The sequence below is a fragment of the Geospiza fortis genome, unplaced genomic scaffold (genome assembly GCF_000277835.1).
Source record: "Geospiza fortis unplaced genomic scaffold, GeoFor_1.0 scaffold677, whole genome shotgun sequence".
In the NCBI taxonomy this organism is placed as follows: Eukaryota; Metazoa; Chordata; class Aves; order Passeriformes; family Thraupidae; genus Geospiza; species Geospiza fortis.
In genome coordinates this window covers 175021-189662 of record NW_005054585.1, presented here as the reverse complement: position 1 = coordinate 189662, position 14642 = coordinate 175021, and the positions used below count along the sequence as shown (strand labels likewise).

Here is a 14642-nt window from a genome sequence, read left to right as displayed (position 1 = left end):
AATATTAAGTATTATAAGTATTAATAATTAGCATATAATTAACATATATCGTTAATCTATATCATTTATGTATAGAATTAATCAAATAATAAAAACTTACAAGAAAATAAACACTCCTCAACATAGAGCAGCAATCCAAACAGACATCTAAAAAAAAAACAATTCAAAGAACTTCTGAAATCAACAAATCAAAAACTAAAAAAAAAACAACCCTCACAACTCTCCGTGCAACCCCTCAACAAAATAATTCCACAACAGTAATAACAGCAAAACTCACAAAAAATGTATTTCAAAGATTAAAAATTTAAATATATTAAAAAATATTACCCCAAATCTACAAAAGATACACAAACACCAAATTGTTACCCAAAATATAAAAAAATAAACCCCACTATACAAATCAGTACTATTCCAAATATAACATAAATGGAGATCTTTTACCATAGAAAGTGTTTCCCAACAAGTAAAACCACCATATAAAAATGGAAGTACTAATAACAATTCAACTACTGGAAATAATAATTCAAATTACTGGAATAATATTATCCATAATTTTCATGTTTATGCAAAAGAGCTGTAATTCCAACAATTCCAGCACCTCCCAGGGCAGGCAAACTGCTGGAATGGGATATCCCAGCTGAGCTTACCTCTACCTTTTCTCAAATAATAAATACCTACAAGAAATAATAATAATTTATTATTAACTTAACAGTATATCTAATTAACATATAATTTATATAGAGAATTAATCAAATAATAAAAACCTACAACAAAATAAACACTCCTCAACGCAGAACAACAATCCAAACAAACATCTTTAAAAAGCAATTCAAAAAACTTCTGAAAACACCAAATCAAAAACATCCTCACAACTCTCCATGCAGCCCCTCAACAAAATAATTCCACAAAAATAATAACAACAAAACACGCCAAAAGAACATATTCAGGTATTAAAAATTTAAACATATAACAAAATATTACCCAAAATCTACGAAAAATACACAAACACCAAAAATTGTTACCCAAAATACAAAAAAACCCCAAACCACTATAGAAATCAGTACTATTCCAAATATAAAATAAATAAAACCCTTTTTCCATGATATTTCAAATTACTGGAATAATATTATAATAATAATATTATCCATCATTTCCATGTTTATGCAGAAGAGCTGTAATTCCAGCAATTCCAGCACCTCTAATTCCAGCAGGGCAGGCAAACTGGAATGGGATATCCTGAGCTGGAAAATTTCCACATAACTGGAATTCATAATAATTCAAACTCTGCTGGGATGGGATATCCCAGCTGAGCTCCCTCAGCATTCCCAGCCCTTTGTCCTGCTGTCCATGGATGTGCGAGAAGCAGCTCCATGGTTCATCCCCATTTGCTGAGGTTGGTGTTGCAGGAGGAGCAGAATTCCAGGAGAGCAGTGGGACAGCTTTGGGATGCTCTGGGTGCTCCCCTGAAATCCAGAATCTCTGAGAGCTCTGTGGGATCCAAGCTGGGATCTGGGTGGGACAGGGATCCAGGATTATTCCCTGTGCAGGGAACGCTTCCCAGCATTGCCTCTCACCCAGCAGAGCTGCTGGGTTGGTTTAGACAAAAATATTCCAGAATAATGGGATTTGAGAGGGGAAGGTGTGCTCGTGGCATCTCTGGGTGGGAAATCAGCTGGAATTTGCAAATAAACCCAGGATTCAGGTGCTTTGGGAAAAACCCAGAACTGAGGAGCTTTGCTGAAGGTGGTCCAGGACTTTGGGGAACCCAAGGTGTTTTGCTCCAAGGCAAGAGGAAATGCCAAGAAAATAAATTGGGATTGAGCTCATCCAGAGAGCTTTTGGGAAGGTCACTCTGGAATTCTGACCAGCTGATTGTTGCACTGATTTGTTTTCACTCCTCCTTCAGCCAGGGATAATTTTCTCTTTTTTCCCCTCCCTGTCATTTGGGTTTCTCCCTAATTACAGAGAAAAGTCAGCTCTGAGCTGTGGCACAGCCTGGTGCAGCTCTGCTCCTTCCACTCACGGATGAGATCCAACTTTTAAGGAGAAAAGAGATAAAAAGAGTTCTTTTGTAATGACAGAGGCACAGGAATTGTGCCTGGCTGCTCAGCCTCACACGTGGAATTATTCATGACATTTTAACGGGAGGAGACCTGGCTGGAGAGGGTGTGAGCAGGCAGATGAAGTGTGTTTGAGGTTCCCTTTGGGGCTGACCCAGGTGTGCTGCTGCTTTTCAGGTGTGTGGGGAGAAGCAGCGTTTCGAGAAGCTCATGGAGCATTTCCGGAACGAGGACAACAACATTGACTTCATGGTGAGTCCCTTTGCCGCAAACTCCTGCTTTTTTCCAGCACCTTTCTTCCCTGGGCCCTTCTGCTGCCTCAGGGAGGGTGTTGGTTCCAGGGCTGATGGCAAAAATCTCCCAAATCTGGGGGTTTAAGGTCTTTGCTGGAGTGTGAGAAACTGAAATCCTGATTTAATCAGGAGATGCCTCCCTTGAATCCTGCTCGGGGCTTGGATCTGATGTGGGTCCATTCTGAGCAGGATTTCCCACCCCAGCACTGGAAGTCTGAGGCTTCTGTTGCACTTTGTGCCAATTTAGTGCCAAGCTTTGTGTAAAAGACCTTTTTGTGCCAAAAATCAGTGTTAGAGCACCAGTGAGGTGATTCCCGTGGGCTCCAGGAGTGTTTCCAGGATGGGATCACAGCCCTGAGGGCCAGCAGGTTAAAAATGAGGTGCTGTGAGGGAGGCAGGCTGGCGAATTCCTCGGATTTAAAAAGAAAAGGAGGAAATTACATGATCCTTGAATTTTCCCTCAAGGCACCCAGCCTGGAGTCTCAGATTTATCCCATCCCTTTTTCCTCTGGGCCCTGGAACAGATCCCAGGGAAGTGGCCAAATCCCAGTGCCAAACTGGTGATCCAGGGGGTGCCTTCGGTTCCTTCTTGCCACCAAATAACCCAGAGATGTGGAGTCTCTGGAGGCTTTTCCTGCAGGAAAATCAGATTGCTTCAATCTCAGGTTCCTCCTAGAAACCTGGGAGGGATCCTGGTGGATGTTGGGAAGCTGCTGTTGCTGCTGCTCACAGGATGGGGTTTCATCCATGAGAAACCCAGCAAGGATGAGGGAAATTCCTTCTGGAGCAGCTCCAGGGGTGGCAGATGGGATCCTGAGAGGCACCTGAGCACAGCAGGGTGTGGCAAGGGAAGGACAATTTTCTGGGATTTGTACCCAATTCCTGCCACTCCACAGGAGATCTGCCCACATCCCACACCCTGGGGAGCCTTTGCCTTGTCCTGGCTGGCTTGGGATGTGTGTGGATGCCAATCCCAGGATCTGCTCCTTGTTCAGCTTGGGAAATGTGCTTTGGGCACCCAACAGAGGTCCTTTTGTGCAAGTCCCCTTTCCTTAATGGGGGCTTCCAGGCCCAGAGTAATCCCACTTTTACAGGCTGTTTAAACTCAAGCCCAGAATAATCTTCCTTCTGCAGGCTGTTTAGAACCAAGCCAACAATGAATCTCCCTTTTCCAGGCTGTTTAAACCCAAATCCAGATAAATCTCCCTTCTCCAGGCTGTTTAGAACCAGGCCCAGATGAATCTCCCTTTTCCAAGCTGTTTAATCCCAAGCCCAGATGAATCTCCCTTCTCCAGGCTGTTTAGAACCAGGCCCAGATGAATCTCCCTTTTCCAAGCTGTTTAATCCCAAGCCCAGATGAATCTCCCTTTCCAGGCTGTTTAAACCCAGACCTGGTTTTTCAGAGCCTGGAGCCTGTCCTGGCCCGGGCAGTATTCCTGCTCTGGGGAGGTGGCTCTGCAGACATGATTTAATTCCTGGAATGCTCATTCCCCTCCATCCCAGCTGACCAGGACTCCCTGAGCCCAGCCTGGGCTGGGAATGGAGCAGTTCAGGGGAGCAGCTGGTGGATTTCCCTGGGAGGAGCACAGGGCAGTGTGCTGGTGGCTGTGCCCAGCCTGGGGAGCCTGTTCAGATCCTGCTCCTGGGGATCCTGAACAGTGCTGGTCCCACAGATCCCATTCCAGCTCTTCCTGGGGATACCTGGGGTGGGGATTTGTGGAGGAATAAGTTAGAGACATGATTTCTGGATTGTTTTAGATGATGCAACTTATTTTTCTTATCTTCTGCATAAGTAAGAAAGGTGGGTTCTGTTCACATCTTCACCACACAGCTCAGAAGGTCACAAAACCTCTAATTATAGGAACTTTTAAAGACTTATTAACCAACAAAACATTACTAACAAAGATATTTATATTTTAACTTAATCTTTAAATATTTCATCTTATGAACTCGTGTTATAATGTAAACTTTCTTAATCATATTATAACATACAAACCTGCAGTGCTATAGTGTAAACTTCTTATTTGCCTTTGTAACTACTTTTTTCTGTATCTTAGTCTCTAAAACTCTAAACTTTCTTGTTCTTAAGTTAACATGTTAACTTAACTTGGAACTATAAATTTACATTCTTATTCTATCACTTAAGTTTAGAAACCTTTTCCAAAGATCAAATTGTGTATTTATTTCTCAGATAAAATCCTGTATTTATTTCTCAGATCAAATTCTGTATTTAATTCTGAGCTTTGGCTTACACGCCCGAGGTTCTGAGGTTTCCCCACATTTCAATTCCCACCCCTGGTGTCCCTGGGTGTCCCTGCAGGTGGCCTGCATGCAGTTCATCAACATCGTGGTGCACTCCGTGGAGGACATGAACTTCCGAGTGCACCTGCAGTACGAGTTCACCAAGCTGGGCCTGGACGAGTACCTGGACGTGAGTCTGGGGCTGCTCCCATTCCCAAACCCCCCTTTCCCACAGCTGGAGGGGCCCTGGCCAGCAGGGAATGGCTGCAGCCAGCTGGAATTACAGCCTGGAGCTAAATCTGGAGCCTGATAACAAAGGGAGGATGAACCACAGCCACCCTCGCCCTGCCACGTCCCCCAGCTCCAGCCACGGAGCTCCCTCCTTCTCCAGGCTGGACAAATCTCCTGTGGGATTCTCTGACAGCCACGAGTCCTCTGGTGTCTGTCTGTCTCTGTCTGTCTGTCTGTCTGTCAGCTGCTTCTTTGTTTCCCCTTCTCTGTTCTCCATGGGATCCCAGAAGCTTTTGGGTTGGAAAGGACCTTCAAGAGTTTCCCAACCCCCCCATGCCTTGGGCAGGGGCCCTTCCACTGTCCCAGGCTGCTCCAAGCCCCTCCAGCCTGGCCCTGGGCACTTCAGGGATTGGGGCAGCCACAGCCTCTCCAGGCAGCATTTTCTGCCTGTCCTTGGGAGCACATCCATGGAAACCCTGCTGCTGTTGGCATGGGAATGGCCTGTCCCTGCTCAGGGTCCACCAGGAGAGGGATTTGGGGTCCGTGGGATGTGTTTGGACAGGGCTGCACTGGCCATGGGTGTGTTTGGGAGTCCATGGGGACCAGGCAGAGCCTTTCCCAGCAGACACAGAGGAAATCATGGAATGGTTTGGGCTGGAAGGGACCCTAAAGCTCCCATTCCATGGGCAGGGAAGCTGTCATGTCCCCTGCAGGGACAGAGAACAAGACCCTGCCTGACTGAACAGGGGCTGTTTGGGGTCCAAAGGGTTTCCCTGGGTGGTGGAGGTGCCCTGAGCTGCCCCTGTCCCCAGCCCTGTGCCAGTGCCCAGTGTCACCAGTGTTCCCTGTGTGCCCTGGGCCCTGCAGAAGCTGAAGCACACGGAGAGTGACAAGCTGCAGGTGCAGATCCAGGCCTACCTGGACAACGTGTTCGACGTGGGGGCTCTGCTGGAGGACGCCGAGACCAAGAACGCGGCCCTGGAAAGGGTGGAGGAGCTGGAGGAAAACCTGTCCCACGTGAGTGCCCCAAGGGTTTGCACATTCACAGCGTGTTTAACATCAAGATACCTTCAAACTGACAACTCTTCTGGACTGGCCTGGCCCAGTTTGGGGGGAGGCTCACTGGGAAAAAGCCTTGGGATCGCTGGGCCTCTGGACTGGGAGAGAACCAGGCGCTGGTTGTGCTTCCAGGAGGGTTCCCCTGGCACAGGTGTAGGAGCTGGGAGAGCTGATTTCCATGCAAAACTCTAACTCCTCAGCAGAGCAGGCCCAAAATAGGGGAAAAAACATCCTGGACATGCTTTAAACTGAGGAGGAAAGCGGCTGGAAAATCCTCTTGAGTAGATGCTCAGGGTTTGCTGTCCCAAACCCTGGGGTCAGTCCCTTTAGGCTGGAAGACATGGCCTGGCTTTTGGAGAATAATTTTTAAAAACAGGGATTTTCCATACTTTAAAACTGAGAAAAGGCTTTTCCTTCTCTCAGCACCCCTGCATTCCCATCACTTGGAATAAATAATGTTCTTAACTTGCTCTGCAGTGTTGGCCACCCTGAGGTGTTGTAGGAGCCAGGGAAGGGTTTGGATTTGCAGGGACATTAAAACCCATCCAGTTCAACCCCTGCCATGATGGGCAGGGACACCTTCCACTATCCCAGGGTGCTCCAAGCCCATTCCAACTTGATGTCTCCCATCTCAGGCAGGAATCTGTTCTCTTTCCAAGGAAAGGCTTCAGGGTTTCCTGGAATCTCAATAATTTATCCATTTATCCAACATGGATACCTCTTACCTCTTATTTTGATGGATAAACTGCCAGTTTCGCAGTTCTTTAATCCATTTTTCTTTTGCTGGATAGTTATCTGAAAAACTCCAGGATACGGAGAACGAAGCCATGGCCAAGATTGTGGAACTGGAAAAGCAACTGATGCAAAGGAACAAAGAACTGGACGTGATCAGGGTGAGTGGGTTCCACAGGGAAGCCCTGGGAGGATTCAGGATGCAGGAGTGGAGATCATGGACCTGGGGCAGGGAAATTCTCTTGGTTTTCCAATGTTGAACCTGGCGCAGATTCCAGGTGGAATTGTTTGTATGTGCACTCAAGGGATGGACAGAAATCCCTTTGGATGTGCCAGGAATCACTGAGTGAGGTGGACACATCTCATTCCCCAGCTCTGGAGCATTCCAGGTGGGAGTTTTGGACCTCTGGAGGTTCCAAAGGGTGGGAGAATCCCAGAATTTCTCTGGGGGCTGCCCTGGGCACGTGCAGCACAATGCCTTCTCTGGATCAGGCTGTTCTGGTGCTGCCCTTGGGATTCTGAATGCACATTCCCTGCTCCTGTGTCATTCCAGGAGATCTACAAGGATGCCAACAGCCAGGTTCACACCCTGAGGAAGATGGTGAAGGAGAAGGAGGAAGCCATCCAGCGCCAATCCACGCTGGAGAAGAAGATCCACGAGCTGGAGAAGCAGGGAACCATCAAGATCCAGAAGAAAGGGGATGGGGACATCTCCATCCTTCCCGTGGCCCTGGGCTCCGGGATGGTGCCAGCAGGAGCAGAGGCGGTGCCAGGGACCTGTGCCACACCTGGAGCTGCCTCCTCAGTGCCACTGCCCCCACCTCCGCCCCCCCTGCCCGCCCTGCCAGGCTCACCTGAGGCAGGTGAGGAAGGAGGAGATCCCAGCTGTGGGCACCAAACCCCCATGGGGCAGTTCCAGGGCCTCACCACCCTTCCCATGGGGAAACTCCTCCTGATGCCCAGCCTGAGGCTCCTGCTGCCCCTGTTCCCTGGGAGCAGAGGGTGACCCACACCTGGCTGCTCCCTCCATGGATGGGAAAATTGGTCCCTTCTTTCCTGAGGGCACTTCCAGGCGCTGAAGGCCCAAATTTGGTGGCTCAGGGAATGGTTTGGGGGGAGGCTCACTGGGAAAAAGCCTTGGGATCACTGGGCCCCTGAACTGGGAGAGAACCAGACACTGGTTGTGCTTCCAGGAGGGTTCCCCTGGCACAGGTGTAGGAGCTGGGAGAGCTGATTTCCATGCAAAACTCCAACTCCTCAGCTGAACAGGCCCAAAATAGGGGAAAAAACATCCTGGCCATGCTTTAAACAGGGGCTCAGGAGGGAAGGGGCTGGAAAATCCTCTTGAGTAGATGCTCAGGGTTTGCTGTCCCAAACCTCGGGGTCAGCTCCTTTAGGCTGGAAGACATGGCCTGGCTTTTGGAAAATAATTCTAAAAAAGGGATTTTCCATCCTTTACTCCCTCAGGGTGGGGAGGGGACATGGCAGGGGTGCTGTGGCTCTCTGTGCCCCTTCCCTCCACAGTAACTCCATTTTCCCTCCCTCCCACAGTGCACCCCGCCCCGGCGCCCCCCCTGCCGCCGCCGCCGCCCTCAGCTCCCCCCCTGCCCGGCACAGCCTCGCCCACCGTGGTCTTCAACTCTGGCCTGGCAGGTAAAGCTCCCCCTGGGCTCCCCAGACAAACCCCACTGTTCCTCACCGGGGTGGGGATGAGGAGCTCCTGGAAGTGGAAGGAAGGAGCATTCCGGGCTCCTTGAGGCTGCCCGGAGGAGCTGTGGGTGCTCCATGCAGCCCTGGAAGTGTCCAGCTTGGAGCAGCCTGGGATGGGGGAACTGGATAATCCTCAATGTCCATCCCAGCCCAGACCAGTGGGAGATTCTGGGATTTATCAACCCAATGGGTTGGGTTTGGTCTGGAAGAGGTGGATTCTCCATCACAGCAGAACTCACACCAAAAGTGTTTTATAAACAGTTTTTGACTGTTTTCGGTTTTGACTTTGACAGAATATGGGTTTGATTTCCTCTGAGAAGAAGTGTCAGTGCAAAATTTGTGATTGTTTTTTTGTGGAAATTTGGGAAGAAAAGGCAAAATTTGGGGATTATTTTGGAAAGAGGAACAATGTGCTGCCCATCCTCAGCCATGTTTTAGTCACTGCCTCCTGCCAGGTGTCTCAGGGCTCACTGGTGTCCCCAGAAATCTCCAGAGCTCGTTAGGAGTCCAAAACAAGAGACTCTCCTTAAGAGCTTTGTTAAAGACAAAAAATCTACTCAAATATTCCAGCCTTGAAAGGTTCCTTGGAAGACAAGAAGCATCCTGGCTCAGAGGGTCCCAGGGTGTCCTGTAGGAAAATCCAGCCCCAGAGAGAGGGCTGATCCCTCGGGATGTGGCTGTGGAGGTGCCTGGGGGCTGCTGGGCTGCAGATCCCATTTTTCAGTGGGAATTCTGAGGGAATGGGACTGGAATTGCCTTTTCTGGGTGCAGGGGCTCTGCAGGAAGGAGCATTCCCAGGGCAGGGACACTGTGGGGCCGAGGGGAGTTGGGAAATAACAAATGCTGCTTCTCTGACCTCTCCTAACACTTGTTTCTCTGTTCCTTCTGCTTCCTGCTAAGATGGGCCCATCAAGCTCTTCTGTAGGTTCCTTCCTGCTAAGTATTCCTTATCCTGGCATGCTCTGTGTCCTGGGGGTGTCCAGGGGCACCTGGGGGGTGTCCAGGGGATGGGCAGGGGGAGGTCAGAGCCAGCCCTCGGGATTTGGGCACCCACAGCTCGGGAAGGGAGGAGGAGGAGGAGGAGGAGGAGGAGGAGGAAGGGGAATCTGAAGGGATTCTGAGCTCCATTATCTTTCCCACAAGCCATTCCTGCCTTCCCTGTCCTGGAATAACCTGGGAGCAGTTAATTATCCATTCCAGTGTGTGCACAAGTAGAAAATTTCCTTTTTCCATGGGTGTTCAAAGCTGTTCCTTCTTTTCTTTTAGGAATTATTTTAAGTAACCTCATCAATTAAGCAGAGAGCAAAACCCTGTTTAGTGTGGATGAGCACAAGCTGGATAAATACAGTTCCCAAAACACCCACTGGAATATTCTGTGTATTCCCTGTTACCCACTTGGTGTCCAGCACTGTGGGACCAGGGTTTCTGTTCCATGTTTGCCAGATTTTCTGGGGAGTAATTCAGGAGCAAAAGGTCGATTGATGGACTTGAATTAATTGATTTTGTAGCAAGGAGCAAATTTGTGTTCTCATGTAAGGAAAAGGAAATGGGAACTGGATTATGGAAATTATACATGTGGCTTCCAGATTGAATGGAATAGGGATAGGAATAGGAATAGCAAAAGGAATAGGAATAGAAATAGTAACAGGAACAGGATTAGGAATAGAAATAGGAATAGGAATAGGAATAGGAATAGCGAAAGGAATAGGAATAGAAATAGGAACAGGAATAGGATTAGGACTAGAAATAGGAATAGGAATAGACATAGACATACAGGCATAGGAATAGGAGTAGGAGTTGGAATAGGAATAGGAATAGACATAGGAATAGGAAAAAGGGTTGTTCCCTTGCTCAATCAGGCCTCATTTTCAGGTTTCATTTTCACAGCTCCTCTGTTTAAATTCCTAAATTACTCCAAAGTTCCCAAATGACTCAGATTTGCTGGATTTGCACAGCACAGGAATTAAAACCTGGTTTTAAATCCCTGTTAAAGCCCAGCTTTGCTGCAGCTCATCCCCTTTGGCCTTGAAACTCAGACCTGCTGAGAAGGTGCCCCGCTGCAGTTTCCCCAAATCCCATTTCCCAAAACCTTGGGAACAGGGCATTTTTCCCTTCCTGTCACCTGTTTGTGGCACAGCTCAGAGTGGGCTGTGCCAGCAGCAGGGCAGGGCTGAATTCACCCACATTCCCCCCTTCCCATGGAATTTGCACAGAGCCTGGCAGTTCAGATCAATCCAGGCAGCTCGTGGGGATGCAGGGATCCCAGATTTCCCTTTGGGAGGTTTGCAGAGCTCTGGGGGCTGGTGCTGTCCTGCTGAGGGCTGGGGTTCCTCTCTCCAGCAGCCTCTGGAGGCAGTGACACCTTTCCAGGCTCCCAGTGGGACAGTTATCTCAGCCCAGTGCTGGGCCCCGGTGCTGGGGAGCTGCCAGGGTGTTCCCAGGCGGTTTCTCAGGAGTTGTCCCTGTGCTGTCCCCAGCTGTGAAGATCAAGAAGCCCATCAAGACCAAGTTCCGCATGCCCGTGTTCAACTGGGTGGCCCTGAAGCCCAACCAGATCAACGGCACCGTCTTCAACGAGATCGACGACGAGCGCATCCTCGAGGTGCCCTGCTCCCTCCCTCCCTGCTGCCCAGCCCAGCCTGCATTCCAAACAGGGAATGTTTGCCTTGGAAAAGCCTCTCAGACCACCCAGTCCAGCCCTCAAGCCGGCACTGCCCCGTGTCCCCAAGTGCCACATCCACAGGGGTTAAATCCCTCCAGGGATGGGGGCTCCAGCCCCTTCCAGTGCCTGACCACGCTTGCCAAAATCCAATATTTCCTAATATTCCACTAAAGCTCTGCTGGAGCAGCCTGGCTCCATTTGCTCTCCTCCTGTCCCTGTTCCTGGGAGCAGAGCTGGCTGTCCCCTCCTGTCAGGGAGTAGTGGGGAGTGGGAAGTTCTCCACAGGGGTAGGGCACAGCAGTGATTTTGGAACAGGGCTCATTCCAGGTGCTGGATGCTCCCATGGATGCTTTAGTCACGGCTGGATAAAGCTCCAGTGCTCACCAATGTTTTCCTGAATTTCTGAACCTGTGCAGAGCTGTTTGGGGCTGGATTTCTGGGATGTGGCCAGAATTCCTCATCCCAGCTCAGGAGTGTGTTCCTTCCATCCCTCAGCCTCTGTCAGAGCTCTCTGGGCTCCAAAGCCAGGTTGGACAGGGTTGGAAAAACCTGGGCTGGTGGAAGCTGTCCCTACCCATGGCAGGGAGTGGAACTGGGATGAGCTTTAAGATTCCAACCCAAACTATTCCATCATTCCGTGACCCCAGCCACCACAACACTTTCCCTGCAGTTCTGGATTAGGATTTAGTGTTCCCTGCAGGATAAATCCTTTCCTTTCCTCTCCAGGATCTAAACGTGGATGAATTTGAGGAGATATTCAAAACGAAAGCCCAGGGCCCAGCCATGGACCTGACCTCCAGCAAGCAGAAGATCCCTCAGAAAGGATCCAACAAGGTGACGCTGCTGGATGCCAACAGAGCCAAGAACTTGGCCATCACCCTGCGCAAAGCCGGCAAGACGGCGGACGAGATCTGCAAAGCCATCCACGTGTGAGTGCGGCCAAGGAACCCTGCCCCGGGCTCGCTGGGAGGGCTGGGAAGTGCTGATGGAAAACATGCCAGGGGGAGGACGCAGTGGTGGTGGATTCCCAGAAATCAGAATTGGATTTGTGCTGCTGAGTCACTGTTGGGCTTGGACAAACCAGCGCTGCCTTTATTAAAGCAGCTCGTTCCAGCCTGTCCAGTTTGCCATGGCAGCTGCACGGTGTTTCCTGTCCCAGTGAGCAAAATCCAGAGGGAGCCCAGGAAGAGGCAGCTCTTCTGGTTTGCTCCATGGAGGATGGGTTTAGTCCAGGTGCTGGAGCAGATTTTGCATGGAATTAGGTTTGTGGAGCGGCCTCAGGAACTGACATGGATCCTTCCCTGCTCCTGGGACAGGTGGAGCTGCTCCTTGGGGCTGATCCCAAATCCATCCAGACTCATCAGGGCCATGGCAAACATCTCCCACTCCTCCCCTTAAGGAATACCTCCAAATGGATGCACAAGCTTTGCCTTTGGCTGAGAATGACCCAAACCTGCCCCAGGTCCTGGCAGGGTCAGCAGTTGGGCTTTAGGGGGCTCTGGGCCACTTAAATACAAATAATTGCTCCTCCCCACCTCTTTTCCCCTGGAAAAGTGAGCCTGGAGGGGTGGGGGAACGGCCACGTGTTTGGAAATGGAAGCAGCATCATTCCCATTATCCCTGGATCCTGTTCCCATCTGCATGGGCAGGGCAGGAGGAGCTTCACAGCTTCTTCTTTGTTTTTCTTCTTGTGGAGCTGAATCCCAGACGGTCTGGGTTGGGAGGGACCTTAAAGCCCATCCAGTTCATCCAGGGACACCTCCCACTGCCCCAGGCTGCTCCAGGTCCCAAAGTCCAGCCTGGCCTTGGGCACTGCCAGGGATCCAGGGGCAGCCCCAGCTGCTCTGGGAATCCCAGCCCAGCCAGGAATTCCCAATTCCCAATGTCCCATCCATCCCTGCCCTCTGGTAGTGGGAGCCATTCCCTGGCTCCTGTCCCTCCATGCCTTGTCCCCAGTCCCTCTGCAGCTCTCCTGGAGCCCCTTCAGGCCCTGCAAGGAGCTCTGAGCTCTGCCTGGAGCCTTCCCTTCTCCAGGGGAACATTCCCAGCTCTCCCAGCCTGGCTCCAGAGCAGAGGGACATCCATGGCCTGGCCTGGAGCTCTGTCCCCACACCCTTTTCCGGGATTTTCCCGCAGGTTTGACCTGAAGACGCTGCCGGTGGATTTCGTGGAGTGCCTGATGCGGTTCCTGCCCACGGAGAACGAGGTGAAGGTGCTGAGGCTCTACGAGAGGGAGAGGAAGCCCCTGGAGAACCTGTCAGACGAGGACAGGTTCATGATGCAGTTCAGCAAGATTGAGAGGCTGATGCAGAAAATGACCATCATGGCCTTCATCGGCAACTTCGCCGAGAGCATCCAGATGCTCACCCCGGTGAGCGGGAGCAGGGAATACCACAGCTGGAAGGGATCATGGCATCATGGATCCAGCCCCTGGCCCTGCACAGACACACCAAAACCCCACCCTGGGCATCCCTGGGAGCTCTGTCCAAACCCTCCTGGAGCTCTTGGGAATGTGCCCATTCCCTGGGGAGCCCGGGCAGCCTCAAAGGAATATTGTTGGGAAAAGTTGGTGCTGGTCCCTGGGCCCTTGTTCCATCCAGCCTGAATCCCTGGGACAGCTGTAGGGGTTGGAATGTGAATCCTCATTTACATCTGAGGGGGGTAAATCCTGGGTTTGGAATCCTGGGGTGTCAGAGCACGGGAACATTCACTGAATCCCAGAGGGGTGTGGGGGAAAGGGAAAATAAGGAATATCCCATTCCAACCCCTGCCATGGCAGGGACACCTCCCACTGTCCCAGGCTGCTCCGAGCTCCAATGTCCAGCCTGGCCTTGCAGGGATGCAGGGGCAGCCCCAGCTGCTCTGGGCGCTGTCAGGAATCCCAGCCCAGCCAGGAATTCCCAATGTCCCATCCATCGCTGCCCTCTGGCAGTGGGAGCCATTCCCTGGCTCCTGTCCCTCCATGCCTTGTCCCCAGTCCCTCTGCAGCTCTCCTGGAGCCCTTCAGGCCCTGCCAGGGGCTCTGAGCTCTGCCTGGAGCCTTCCCTTCTCCAGGGGAACATTCCCAGCTCTCCCAGCCTGGCTGCAGAGCAGAGGGACATGAGTGCTCTGTCCCACGGTGTAGATGAAAACCAGGAAGTTTCTTTTTCCAGGATGTGAGTATTTGGATGTTCATTTTCCTCCTGGCTGGATGTGCATTAACCAAAGCTCTCCCTCTGTTTCCTCACAGCAACTCCACGCCATAATCGCTGCCTCTGTCTCCATAAAGTCATCCCAAAAACTTAAGAAAATCCTGGAGGTAGGTCTGATCTCAGCTGTTCTTCTAGGGGTGTCTAAACCTCCAGGAATTTATCCTGAGAATTCCTGCTCTGCTCTGTTTCATCCTGGCAGATCATCCTGGCTCTTGGGAATTACATGAACAGCAGCAAACGAGGGGCTGTGTATGGATTTAAGCTGCAGAGTTTAGACCTGGTAAGAAAAGCAGGGGTGTGCTGTGGGCACCAGCTGGGAATTGGAGCTGTGGAGTTCTTGAGGCTGGAAAACCTTCCAAGATCATGGAGTCCAACCATCCCCAGCACTGCCCAGGCCAAATCCACAGGGCTGTGAAATCCCTGCAGAGATGGGGACTCCACCATTCCCTGGGCAGCCCCTGCC

At 50.9% G+C, this 14642-nt stretch overlaps 1 protein-coding gene across 1 annotated transcript in view; it reads left to right on the top strand.

Moving 5' to 3' along the window:
* The window catches only part of FMNL2 (formin like 2), a 112230-nt gene that overhangs the window by 88553 nt on the left and 9035 nt on the right, over positions 1 to 14642 (top strand). Inside the window, exons 11-21 of the mRNA XM_031064396.1 lie at positions 2238 to 2312; positions 4674 to 4784; positions 5693 to 5842; positions 6676 to 6777; positions 7170 to 7494; positions 8117 to 8269; positions 10804 to 10928; positions 11715 to 11917; positions 13125 to 13359; positions 14218 to 14286; positions 14379 to 14459. Of these exons, the coding sequence (XP_030920256.1) occupies positions 2238 to 2312; positions 4674 to 4784; positions 5693 to 5842; positions 6676 to 6777; positions 7170 to 7494; positions 8117 to 8269; positions 10804 to 10928; positions 11715 to 11917; positions 13125 to 13359; positions 14218 to 14286; positions 14379 to 14459 (1629 nt within the window). The remainder of the gene's footprint in view (positions 1 to 2237; positions 2313 to 4673; positions 4785 to 5692; positions 5843 to 6675; positions 6778 to 7169; positions 7495 to 8116; positions 8270 to 10803; positions 10929 to 11714; positions 11918 to 13124; positions 13360 to 14217; positions 14287 to 14378; positions 14460 to 14642) is intronic.